The 12,811-nt window shown below is 39.6% G+C and overlaps 1 protein-coding gene across 2 annotated transcripts in view; it reads left to right on the forward strand.

Annotated features, from left to right (window-relative positions):
• KHDRBS2 (KH RNA binding domain containing, signal transduction associated 2) overlaps nucleotides 1-12,811 on the forward strand; it is an 831,701-nt gene that overhangs the window by 545,547 nt on the left and 273,343 nt on the right. For both annotated transcript variants that reach the window (XM_040249230.1, XM_040249231.1), the window contains exon 6: nucleotides 2,141-2,339. In XM_040249230.1, coding sequence (XP_040105164.1) covers nucleotides 2,141-2,339 — 199 coding nt within the window. The remainder of the gene's footprint in view (nucleotides 1-2,140; nucleotides 2,340-12,811) is intronic.

Raw genomic sequence — 12,811 nt, forward strand, 5'->3', positions numbered from 1 at the left:
TAGATTGGTTATAACTTTCCTTCCAAGGAGTAACCATCTTTTAATTTCATGTCTTCAGTCACTATGGAAATATAAACAAAATTTTGCCTAATTTTTGATTTTGGAGCCTAAAAATAAAGTGTGCCACTGTTTTCACTGTTTTCTGATCTATTTGCCATGATGTAATGGGAACAGATGTCATGATCTTAGTTTTCTGAATGTTGAGATTTAAGCCAACTTTTTCACTCTCCTCTTTCACTTTCAAGAAGCTCTTTAGATCTTCTTTGCTTTCTGCAATAAGGGTGGTATAATCTGCATATCTGGGGTTATTGATATTTTCCTGGAAATCTTGATTCCAGTTTGTGCTTCATCCAGCACATCATTTCTCATGATGTATTCTGCATATAAGTTAAAAAAGCAGAGTGACAATATACAGCCTTGATGCACTCTTATTTGGAACCAGTCAGTTGTTCCATGTCCAACTCTAACTGCTGCTTCCTGACCTGCATACAGATTTCTCAGGAGGCAGGTGAGTTGGTCTGGTATTTCCATCTCTTTCAGAATTTTCCACATGTATTGTGATCCACACAGTCAAAGGCTTTGGCTTAGTCAATAAAGCAGAAATTGATGTTGTTCTGGAACACTCTTGCTTTTTCGATGATCCAACAGATGTTGGCATTTTGATCTCTGGTTCCTCTACCTTTTCTAAATCCAGCCTGAACATCCAGAAGTTCATGTACTATTGAAGCCTGGCTTGCAGAATTTTGAGAATTACTTTGCTAGCATGTGAGATGAGTGCAACTGTGTGGTAGTTTGAGCATACTTGGTATTGTCTTTCTTTGGGATTGAAATGAAAACTGACGTTTTCCAGTCTTGTGGCCACAGCTGAGTTTTCTAAATTTGCTGGCATGTTGAGTGCAGCACTTTAAGAGCATCATCTTTTAGGATTTGAAGTACCTCAGTTGGAATTCCATCTCCTCTACTAGCTTTGTTCATAGTGATGCTTCCTAAGGCCACTTGACTTTGAATTCCAGGATGTCTGGCTCTAGATGAGTGATCACACCATTGTGGTTATCTAGGTCATGAAAATCTTTTTTATATAGTTCTTCTGTGCTTTCTTGTCACCTCTTCTTAGTATCTTCTGCTTCTGTTAGGTCCATACCATTTCCGTCCTTTATTGTGCCCATTTTTGCCTGAAAAGTTCCCTTGGTATCTTTAATTTTCTTGAAGAGACTTTTAGTCTTTCCCATTCTACATCCCATGATCATCATTTTCCTAAAAGTCTTAGCAATCTTGCTGAAAGTAGTGCTTTCTGGAGGCTATAATTTCAGACAGAATAAAAAGTTTGCCCAAAGATTTTAGACAAACATTCAACCTTTCCAAAGGCCTCATAATACTTAAGAATTAACTGCAGCCATTTGATCTTATGCTTTTAGTACAAGTTACTTTTGTGTCCAGCACTACAGTGCAAGGTACTCAGTTATTATTTTTATAGCAGAGTCCATATGTGTTCACTAGCACCATAGTTACCCCAGGAAATAAATTATATCAGAGACACTGCCCGTTTAAAGGGTTACATGCATAACAATAAATCAGTGACAATGAGTTGTGATTCAAGTGACCTTAAATTAAATCTAAGCTACTATTATAAGCAGAATGATATCATGATAGCTCCAAGTATTTTCAAAGTGCAAACAGCTTTTTTTTTTTCTTTAAGTGTCAAAATTGCCTATCACTGTCAGTTACCTCCAGCATGGAGGAGTCATTGAAAATCAGGTGCTCTGAATGGTCCAGTGAGTCATATATTAGACATTGCTCTTGTTTTTGCCTTTTTGGTAAACTTGGAATAGAAATCAGAGTGCGTTAATTTTTGGTTGTTTTGCTTTAAATTTTTAGTGTTATAAAAAGTATCAAAGTATTTTACACGGTTTTCATGATAACTAAGTCATACCCAATATTTACAAAACTTATTCTGTGGAGGTCAAAATGCTTTATATCCTAAAGAATCTCCATTAAACACACACACTCACACTCTCAGGCATGTAGAAATAAATGTAGTTTTCTTCCCATTGTATACAGCCTGTAAGATGAGAAATTTGCCAGGTTTAATTCTGTTCTCTCATCACTTGTTTCTCATCTGTACATGGCCTGTTTCTCCTAGGGGACGTGGGGGAGCCATTCCTCCTCCCCCACCACCTGGACGAGGCATTCTCACCCCTCGAGGGACCACTGTGACCCGTGGTGCTCTTCCAGCGCCCCCTATAGCAAGAGGCGTTCCTACCCCACGAGCCCGGGGGTCACCCACCATGCCAGGATACAGGGCACCCCCTCTGCCAGCCCACAAGGGGTACGAAGAGTATGTAAGTACTCTTGAGAAATCAATTGTTAGGAGGAGTTAAACTGGTTGAGCATCAAGCTAATCTTCAAAGACATTCATATACCATCAGTATAGTAGATGATGTTTGTTGCAGGAAACAAGTGTCATTTGCAACAGAATGTAGTAGTGCATTTAAATGAGGCCATTTTGAGAAAAGATTTCATTGTACAGGTTCCATCACTGTTGTTATTACCAGTTAAATAGCTTACATTTTAAGAAACAAGCTATCTTGAGGTTTTCTTATATTTAGAAGACTTGATTAATTTCAAAAAGAAATAATTATGAACATAATGTGAATAGTCATGTATGTAGAAGATTCTCCTGGGACATGATAAAGATGACTATAACTCAGAAATATTTGACAAATATAATGTGATTATATTACCAACTTTGTTAGTAATTTAAGACCAGGTGGTTGGTTTTTCATTTAATTATCCTACTCAGTGTATGAAAGATAAGAAATTGGCAGGTGTGAATTCAGAGCTCAGTACAGAATGAATATATGAATTGCAGTGTCTCTAAGTACCTCTTCCTCTTCTACTCCTCTGTATTACTTTACACTCCTTTTGAACCTTTCACCTGAGTTGTTAACTTTCTTCTGATCACATGTTCTAGTTTCTGTCTCCATTTGTCCTACTGAATTGTTAATCTTGTTAAAAGGGGAAGTTTCTTATTCACTTCTGTAACCATATTAAGTCCACTGTAAAAGTTTGATTGAATTGACACAACCAGATTATCATCCTATGAAACAGATACATTTTGCCTTTAACCTCTCCAAGGTGTCCATCCACTAACCTATGTGTTTGCTTCATTCTAACATAGATACACTGTCCTTTGTGAATTATTACTTATATAAACTCTTCAGGAACAGTTAGCATCACATTCTATTCATTAAAAGCATATAAATATTTTATGAATTGGTCAATAACCAAGCAAAACTTAATCCTAAAATAAAGTAAAAAATGTTTGCTAGGCATCCCTAAGAACTTTAATGGTTAGAGCATGTTAGTTTTTAGGAAAGTTACTGATTAAAAATGAAACATGGAATAATGTCTCTAAGAGAGAAGAAAAATATTGTTTAATGATCAACTTCTACAGGATAATGGAAATGTGTTCATCTAAGTATCTTTTAAACAACATCAGCTATCAATATTTAAAATCAGTCTGAAAAATTGAAAAATCTGCAGCAGATACTGTATTCTTTCTTCTGAACAAGCCCACGGATCTAGAAACTTAGAACCTGGTCCTGGTCCTACCGACTTTTCAGTGAGACATATGTGCTGCTTCAGAAATAAGTGCTCTTTAAATGAATGAATGAATAATTCACAACAGGGACAGTGGGATTTTGTTGTTTTGTTTTGTTTTCCTTTTTCTTATCTCTGAGGAACCAGGTCTACCATCTTTATGTGTATTGACACTATGATGTTTTTGTCTACCAAACAGAGAGCTAAACAGTCAGATCTTTATCTTATCAATAAATAAATTTACAGCACTTATATGGCACAGTAAAAGAGAACAAGATTGGAAAAACTGTAGTCCTTCATGTAGCTTCAAAAGCATTGTGGCCTTTCACATTCATTCCAATTTGTAGTGAATAAATCAAGGAGTGCAAGGCAAAAACAGTAAGCTGCAAAGGCATAAAGATTTTATGGAAACATGAGCATATTCTGAAAAAGGTTATATTCTGAATTGGAAATTTTAGGAGGATTCTTATAGTAAGTAAAGAATGTCAAGCCTTGTAAATCTGATTTTTAAAACTTAAATTTAAAGTATCAATTCCTTCATTCATTCAGGTTTCAGTAAACCTCTGAATCTAGATCAAGGGTCTGCATCCGTATAAGCACATCCCTGGTTAAGGAAACAGCAAGCAGAAAGGCACTCAGAAGAACCTGCTCAAAATGTTTGGGGATCAGCTAGGAAAACATCAGAACTGGAGAATATGTGACGGAGACAGAGAAGGGCAAAGGCAGGGCAGGCAAATTTATGTTACTATTGGAGAGCTTGAGGCAAGAAAACCACATGAGCAGATTTATGTTTTAAAAGATTTCTTCTGTACACATTGCAGTGGACAGAAAATGCAATGAGATGGGCGCAGGAATAGAAACAAGGCGACTGGTGACATCCTCATGGACAGAACAAGGCTCAGAGGGGTGAGAAGAGATCTATTCTGAGTCTATGGAAATGATCTAGAAGGATTTGATGATGGGACAGAGGGAGAATGTGTGCAAACAGAAAGGAGTAAAAGATAACTTTGTGAAGTTTTGTGAAATGTAGGTTAAACTTACCAACCAGATAAAATTGAGGTGTCATTTGTTGAATTTTCGAGTACAGGGTGGTGGGGGTGGGAGGAATGGAAAGGTTGTTGGAGATCTAGTGAAGTGTTTGGCTTTCAGGAAAGTCTGTCGTGTTGCTGGGTGGACCTTACCTGACTTTAAAAACAGAAAGCAGCATCCCACAGTTTGAATTCAAACTGTGTCACTAGCTTGTAATTTAGAACAGTCTGGGTACTAGATTTCCTCTTCTATAAAATGGGGATAATCATTTCAGCCTCACAAGACTCCACTGAATATTAGAAATAAACATCCATAAGCACTTAAAACATAAGTATTCATGAGTACCCAGAAGATTATAGACAGTAAATAAGAAGTAACTATTATAAAAATTTCATCATGTATCATACTCTACAGTTTCCCCCTAGGTAAATTATGGACCCACTGAAGTCACAAATATTTATTTACTTTTTGTAAATTAACCTGGCAAATTAGTTGTTTTCAAATAGAGAAGCTGTGTCATCTTCTTTTAATGATAAATAAATAAGTGAACAAACAAACATGGGGAGATGCTGTGTTGATGAAAACATTCAGTAAACTATCTATAATAGGAATAAAATAGAGTTTTACTGGAGCCAAACTGAAGACAGTAACCCAGAAGACAGCTTCCAAGATTACCCTCAAGAACTGTTCAGGATAAGCAGGGTTTTCAGCATAGTTTTATCTCTTGCCAGAAGAAGGAACACCAAACAAGTTAAGGATTCTTCCCTTCAAGTTTTCTGAAAAGCCAGATCAACACACACAGGTAGTCAGCATGGCCCTGGCACATGCAAAGGGAGTCTTATCAACCAGCAGGACTAACACTGGTGTCCTGGGAAGGGAAGCATTTAATCTTATTGTAAACTTGGACATTTTTTTTTCCACTTCTGGTCATTGCACACTTTTATTTAATAATTAAAGTAGATGTACAATGTATGTTATCAAACAAACTATTCTCTTTAGCAAAAAAGTCAAGCTAACGTGTATAAGCCAGAATGACTTCCCTACACCTCAGCATGTGAACATTTCTTTTACTGGATGTCATGAAGTCCAGTAATAAGAATGCCATCAGGGCTGAAGAAACAGCTAGACTGAGGCACTAGTGTCTCCCCACATTTCCTCTCTATTTTCTTTGCACGTATGTTTCATCCCACGCTAATGTACAGACTGGATATTTGGCTTCTCTGATCAACTTGGCTCAGCTAGTGGTGAAATACTTCCACCCTAGGACTGCAGCATCTACACGTCCAGTTCTCCTCACTGGCAGATACTGGCTGGCTGGCTGAATCGAATTCAGATACCTGGGTAGGAGAATCATATTCACTTGGGCATGCCAGGTGTCTATGACTATAGAACAAGAGTTTCAGGAAATCAGATCTGGGATCTACACTCATTAGCCACCAGTGACATGGGTGGTTCAGGTGTGAAGTTCACTGATACAAGTTCATGGATACAAGCACGGTTCCTGGGGACTCAGCCCCAAGTGTCATATGGAGAGACATCAGTTTCCACAGAAGGAGAAAAATATTATAAACTTTGCAGATATCCTAACTATACCTTTAATAGCATACTGTTGGTAATAAGTAAAAGGAGATATTATCTCTTTAAAAACTTATACTTTATTAAAACCTGTCATATTTTCTATAAATAATCCTGAATACATACAATGTTGAACACGTGGCTGATAATCTCTGACACTAGTTTTTGATATCTCCATCCAAACCCAGATTAACATTCAAAGGCTGCTGCTCTCTGCTTTAATTTTAAACAAATTGAGTCCTCTTAAACAAAAAGTTTGTCTCTCAGTAGTAAAATAACAGGACCATGATAAGTTGATGGTGCAAATATCAAAGGAGTTATTCACTTTAAGATAAAATTTCTTAGACAAGTTTCCCTTTAAAGTGACACTACAGAGCAATTCACTCTTCACAATTTTCTTCCTTCCCTGCTAAGGCTCTGATCACATAGACTGTCTACATGTGGCCAGATCATCTCTTTGCAGCTCACCGTCAATGAGACTGCTGTTTAAAACCATCATTAGTATTAGTAGAGACATTACTTTGCTGACAAAGTTCCATCTACTCAAAGCTATGGTTTTTCATTTCTTTCTTTTTTTTTTAATTAATTTATTTTTTAAAGGATAATTGTTTTATACAATTTTTCTGTTTTCTGTCAAACCTCAACATGAATCAGCCATAGGTATACATATATCCCCTCCATTTTGAAACTCTCTCCCATATCCCTTCCCATCCCACCCCTCTAGTTTGATACAGAGCACCTGTTTGAGTTTCCTGAGCCATACAGAAAATTCTCGTTGGCTATCTATTTCATATATGGTAATGTAAGTTTCCATGTTACTCTTTCATACATCTCATCCTCTCCTCCCCTCTCCTCATGTTCATAAGTCTATTTTCTATGTCTGTTTCGCCATTGTTGCCCTGTAAATAAAATTTTCAGTACCATTTTTCTAGATTCTGTATATATGTGATAGAATATGGTATTTATCTTTCTCTTTCTGACTCACTTCACTCTGTATAATAGGTTCTAGGTTCATCCACCTCATTAGAATTGACTCAAATGCATTCTTTTTTATGGCTGAGTAATATTTTGCTGTGTATATATGCCACAAATTCTTTATTCATTCATCTGATGATGGACATCTAGGTAGCTTCCATGTTCTAGCTATTGTAAATAGTGCTGCAGTGAACAATAGGATACATGTGTCTCTTTCAATTTTGGTTTCCCCAAGGTATATGGCTAGGGGTGGAATTGCTGGGTCATATGGAAGCAACAGTTAGAACTGGCCATGGAACAACAGACTGGTTCCAAATAGGAAAAGGAGTACATCAAGGTTGTATACTGTCACCCTGCTTATTTAAATTATATGCAGGGTATATGAGAAATGCTGGGCTGGAAGAAGCACAAGCTGGAATCAAGATTGCCAGGAGAAATATCAATAACCTCAGATATGGAGATGACACCACCTTTATGGTAGAGAGTGAAGAGGAACTGAAAAGCCTCTTGATGAAGGTGAAAGAGGAGAGTGAGAAAGTTGGCTTAAAGCTCAACATTCAAAAAATGAAGACCATGGCATCCAGTCCCATCACTTCATAGGAAATAGATGGGGAAACAATGGAAACAGTATCAGACTTTTTTGGGCGGGGCTCCAAAATCACTGCAGATGGTGACTGCAGCCATGAAATTAAAAGACACTTACTCCTTAGAAGGAAAGTTATGACCAACCTAGATAGCATATTACAAAGCAGACATTACTTTGCCAACAAAGATCCATCTAGTCAAGGCTATGGTTTTTCCAGTAGTCATATATGGATGTGAGAGTTGGACTGTAAGGAAAGCTGAGCACCAAAGAATTGATGCTTTTGAACTGTGGTGTTGGAGAAGACTCTTGAGAATTCCTTGGACTGCAAGAAGATCCAACCAGTCCATCCTAAAGGGGACCAGTCCTGGGTGTTCATTTGAAGGAATGATGCTGAGGCTGAAACTCCTATACTTTGGCCACCTCCTGCAAAGAGCTAACTCATTGGAAAAGACCATGATGTGGGAGGGTTTGTTGTATAAACTCCATGTGTTTGTGTTTCTTAGTTTTTTTTTTTTTTCCTTGTAATTGATATCTAGTCTGATAGCATTGTCATCAGAGGAGATGCCTGATGTGGTTTCAATTTTCTTAAATTTACTGAGGTTTGATTTGTGACCCAAGATGTGGTCTATCCTGGAGAATGTTCCAAGTGCACTTGAAAGGAAGGTATATTTCCCTGCATTTGGATGGAATGTCCTGAAGATATCGATAAGATCCATTTCATGTAATGTATCATTTAAGACTTGCATTTCCTTCTTAATTTTCTGTTTGATGATCTGTCCTTCGGTGTGAGTGCGGTGGTAACGCCTCCCACTATTATTTTGTTACTGTCAACTTCTCCTTTTATGTCTGTTAGTGTTCGTTTTATGTATTGAGGTGCTCCTATGTAGGGTGCATAGATATTTACAATTGTTATGTCTTCCTTTTGGATTAATCCCTTTATCATTATGTGGTGTCCTCCCTTATCTCTTGTAATTGTCTTGAGTTCTGTTTTGTCTGATATGAGGATTGCTACTCAAGCTTTCTTTTGCTTCCCATTTGCGTGGAATATATTTTTCCTCTCACTTTCAGGCTACATGTGTCTTGAGGTCTGAAATGAGTTCCCTGTAGACAGCATATGTGTCAGTTTTTGTTTGTTTGTTTGTATTCATTCAGAGAGTCTGTTTTGGTAGGAGCATTTAATCCATTTACATTTAAAGTAACTAAGCACAGGTGGCTGTGGCTGGTGCACTAAGCACAGCTGAGAGGAGCTACCCCATGTCCGAGGTCAGGGGCAGCGACCTAGAGTGCCAGGCTGTGACGGTACAGGAACAACTGAGAGAAGCTACCCTGCGTCCGAGGTCAGGGGTCGAGAGGAGCTACCCCGCGTCCAAGGTCAGGAATGGTGGCTGGGAGGAGCTATACCACATCTGAGGTTGGGGGCAAGAGTCAAGAGGAGCTACACCATGTCTGAGGCCGGGGACGGTGGCCAAGAAGAGATACCCCACGTCCGAGGTCAGGGGCGGCAACTGAGAGGAGCCACTCCGTGTCCAAAGCCAGGGGCGGCACCCGAGGCCAGAGGCAGTGGCCGGGAGGAGTAACCCCATGCATGAGCCCAGGGCGGCGACCGGGAGGAGCAAGTCCACACCTGAGGCCAGAGGCGGTGGCCGGGAGGAGTAACCCCATGTCCAAGGAGTGGTGGCTGCACAGGCACAGGATGGCCTAGAGGAGCCATCCCAGGTTGAAGGTCAGGAAGGGTGGAAGTGAGGAGATACCCCTCATCAAAGGTAAGGAGCAGCAGCTGCACTTTGCTGGAGCAGCCGTGAAGGGATACCCCACACCCAAGGTAAGAGAAACCCAAGTAAGATGGTAGGTGTTGCAAGAGGGCATCAGAGGGCAGACACACTGAAACCATACTCACAGAAAACTAGTCAATCTAATCACACTAGGACCACAGCCTTGTCTAACTCAATGAAACTAAGCCATGCCTGTTGGGCAACCCAAGACTGGCAGGTCATGGTGGAGAGGTCTGACAGAATGTGGTCCACTGGAGAAGGGAATGGCAAACCACTTCAGTATTCTTGCCTTGAGAACCCCATGAACAGTATGAAAAGGCAAAATGATAGGATACTTGCCGGGGTCCAGCCCCGGTGGATCCAGGGAATTCAAAGGGTGGACGGAGTCGACGATTGATTTAGAAAGAGATAGATAAGGAAAGAATGTTGTAGATAAGAAAATAGAGGAGAGAAGAAAAGAGGCTGATGTTCCTTGGTTTATACAGAAAACCCATAAAGTCTCAAGACAAGAGACTTGCACTGTGTACATAAGGTGACAGGTGCCCTCCCGGTCTCCTGAGGGAGTGAAGGCACAGGGCACCTTCCTGTTCAGATCTTAGAAACCCAGGCAAATAAGTAGACATGGCGGACCTCTGTATTCCAGATGGGAACTAGCCTGAAGGAGAGAGTAAGAGGAGGAGAGAATGATTGACACAGGGAGACCAAGCTGTTTCAGTGAGCAAGGCCCCAATAACTTTATTTTTTAAAAGAACTTTATACCTTTCCCACAAATGATGTTGTGTACATTATCTTCTGGCCTTGGAGGCCTGTGAAACATTCCTCTTTTGATAAAGGCTGCTCAACCAGAAAACTTATTTTCCCTTGAAGTATTTTTTCTTTATATTTCTAATCTATGTCAGCCTCAGAAAGTATCAAACAAAGTTATTTTCACGAAGCAAAGGTGCAGTAAGTTACAACAAAGAAAGAACCAATTAGCTCAAAAGTCTGATGTGGTCAGTTTCAAGGCTACACTTGTTTTTCTTACATTCTAACTATGTTAATGAATGTGCTCCCAGGTGCACAGTGGATAAGAGATATGGGAAATTAGCAACAAGCATTGGCTCAACAGTGAAATCTTACACCAGCGCTACTCTAATAACTTTTAACTCTTTGAAAGGCTTTATGTTTTAGGCTTCCCGTGCCTCTCACAGTTGGGGGGGGGTGCTGTAAACAATCACATGCATAGTTGTAAAAGTCCAGGTAAGGCAAGTTAGAGAGCCATCAGAGGGGTTTGAGCTAAAACACTCCTTTTATATGCAGGAGACTGTTAACTGGAGCCCTAAGTTAATTATTTTTAGAGGAAGGTGATCGGGGATGGCCCCCTGTTATGTCAGGAGAGTGGAAAGCACAGTACAATAAGGCAGGCAGACTTTGGTTTTTTGGGGGTAGATGCTCGAGAAAATTCAGCGAGCATCCCTTAAGGCCTGAGTCACCTTTGTCTGTCGGACCACTTAACCTCATGACCTTTGCCATGGGCGAGACTCCTCGTGCTGGCTCCTGGCAGATACTGAAAGAGGAACTCCCCAGGTCAATTGGTGCCCAATATGCTACCAGAGATCAGTGGAGAAATAACTCTAGAAATAATGAAGGGATGGAGCAAAAAAAAAAAAAAAAACCACCAATACCTAGCTGTGGAAGTGACTGGTGATAGAAGCAAGGTCCGATGTTGTAAAGAGCAATATTGCATAGGAACCTGGAATGTCAGGTCCATGAATCAAGGCAAATTGGAAGTGGTCAAACAAGAGATGGCAAGAGTGAATGTTGACATTCTAGGAATCAGTGAAATAAAATGGACTGGAATGGGTGAATTTAACTCAGATGACCACTATATCTACTACTGCAGGCTTGAATCCCTCAGAAGAAATGCAGTAGCCATCATGGTCAACAAAAAAGTCCGAAATGCAGTACTTGGATGCAATCTCAAAAATGACAGAATGATCTCTGTTCGTCTCCAAGGCAAACCATTCAATATCACGGTAATCCAAGTCTATGCCCCAACCAGTAATGCTGAAGAAGCTGAAGTGGAATGGTTCTATGAAGACCTACAAGATCTTGTAGAACTAACACCCAAAAAAAGATGTTTTTTTTTTTTTCATTATATGGGACTGGAATGCAAAAGTAGGAAGTCAAGAAACACCTGGAGTAACAGACAAATTTGGCCTTGGAATGCGGAAGGAAGCAGGGCAAAGACTAATAGAGTTTTGCCAATAAAATGCACTGGTCATAGTAAAACTCTCTTGCAACAACACAAGAGAAGACTCTACACATGGACATCACCAGATGGTCAACAACAAAATCAGATTGATTATATTCTTTGCAGCCAAAGATGGAGAAGCTCTATACAGTCAACAAAAACAAGACCAGGAGCTGACTGGCTCAGATTATGAACTCCTTATTACCAAATTCAGGCTTAAATTGAAGAAAGTAGGGAAAACCACTAGACCATTCAGGTATGACCTAAATCAAATCCCTTATGATTATACAGTGGATGTGAGAAATAGATTTAAGGGCCTAGATCTGATAGATTGCCCGATGAACTATGGAATGTGGTTCGTGACATTGTACAGGAGACAGGGATCAAGATCATCCCCATGGAAAAGGAGTACAAAAAAGCAAAATGGTTGTCTGGGGAGGCCTTCAAATAGCTGTGAAAAGAAGAGAAGCAAAAAGCAAAGGAGAAAAGGAAAGATACAAGCATTTGAACGCAGAATTCCAAAGAATAGCAAGAAGATATAAGAAAGCCTTCTTCAGGTATCAATGCAAAGAAATAGAGGAAAAGAAAAGAATAGGAAAGACTAGAGTTCTCATCAAGAAAATTAGAGATATCAAGGGAACATTTCATGCAAAGATAAGCTCGATAAAGGACAGAAATGGTATGGACCTAACAGAAGCAGAAGATATTAAGAAGAGGTGGCAAGAATACACAGAAGAACTGTACAGAAAAAGATCTTTATGACCGAGATAATCACGATGGTGTGATCATTCATCTAGAGCCAGACATCCTGGAATGTGAAGTCAAGTGGGCCCTAGAAAGCATCACTATGAATAAAGCTAGTGGAGCTTATGGAATTCCAGTGGAGCTATTTCAAATCCTGAAAGATGATGCTTTGAAAGTGCTGCACTCAATATGCCAGCAAATTTGGAAAACTCAGCAGTGGTCACAGGACTGGAAGAGGTCAGTGTTCATTCCAATGCCAAAGAAAGGCAATGCCAAAGAATGCTCAAACTACCACAC

This window comes from Oryx dammah, unplaced genomic scaffold (assembly GCF_014754425.2).
Source record: "Oryx dammah isolate SB20612 unplaced genomic scaffold, SCBI_Odam_1.1 HiC_scaffold_11, whole genome shotgun sequence".
Lineage (NCBI taxonomy): Eukaryota > Metazoa > Chordata > Mammalia > Artiodactyla > Bovidae > Oryx > Oryx dammah.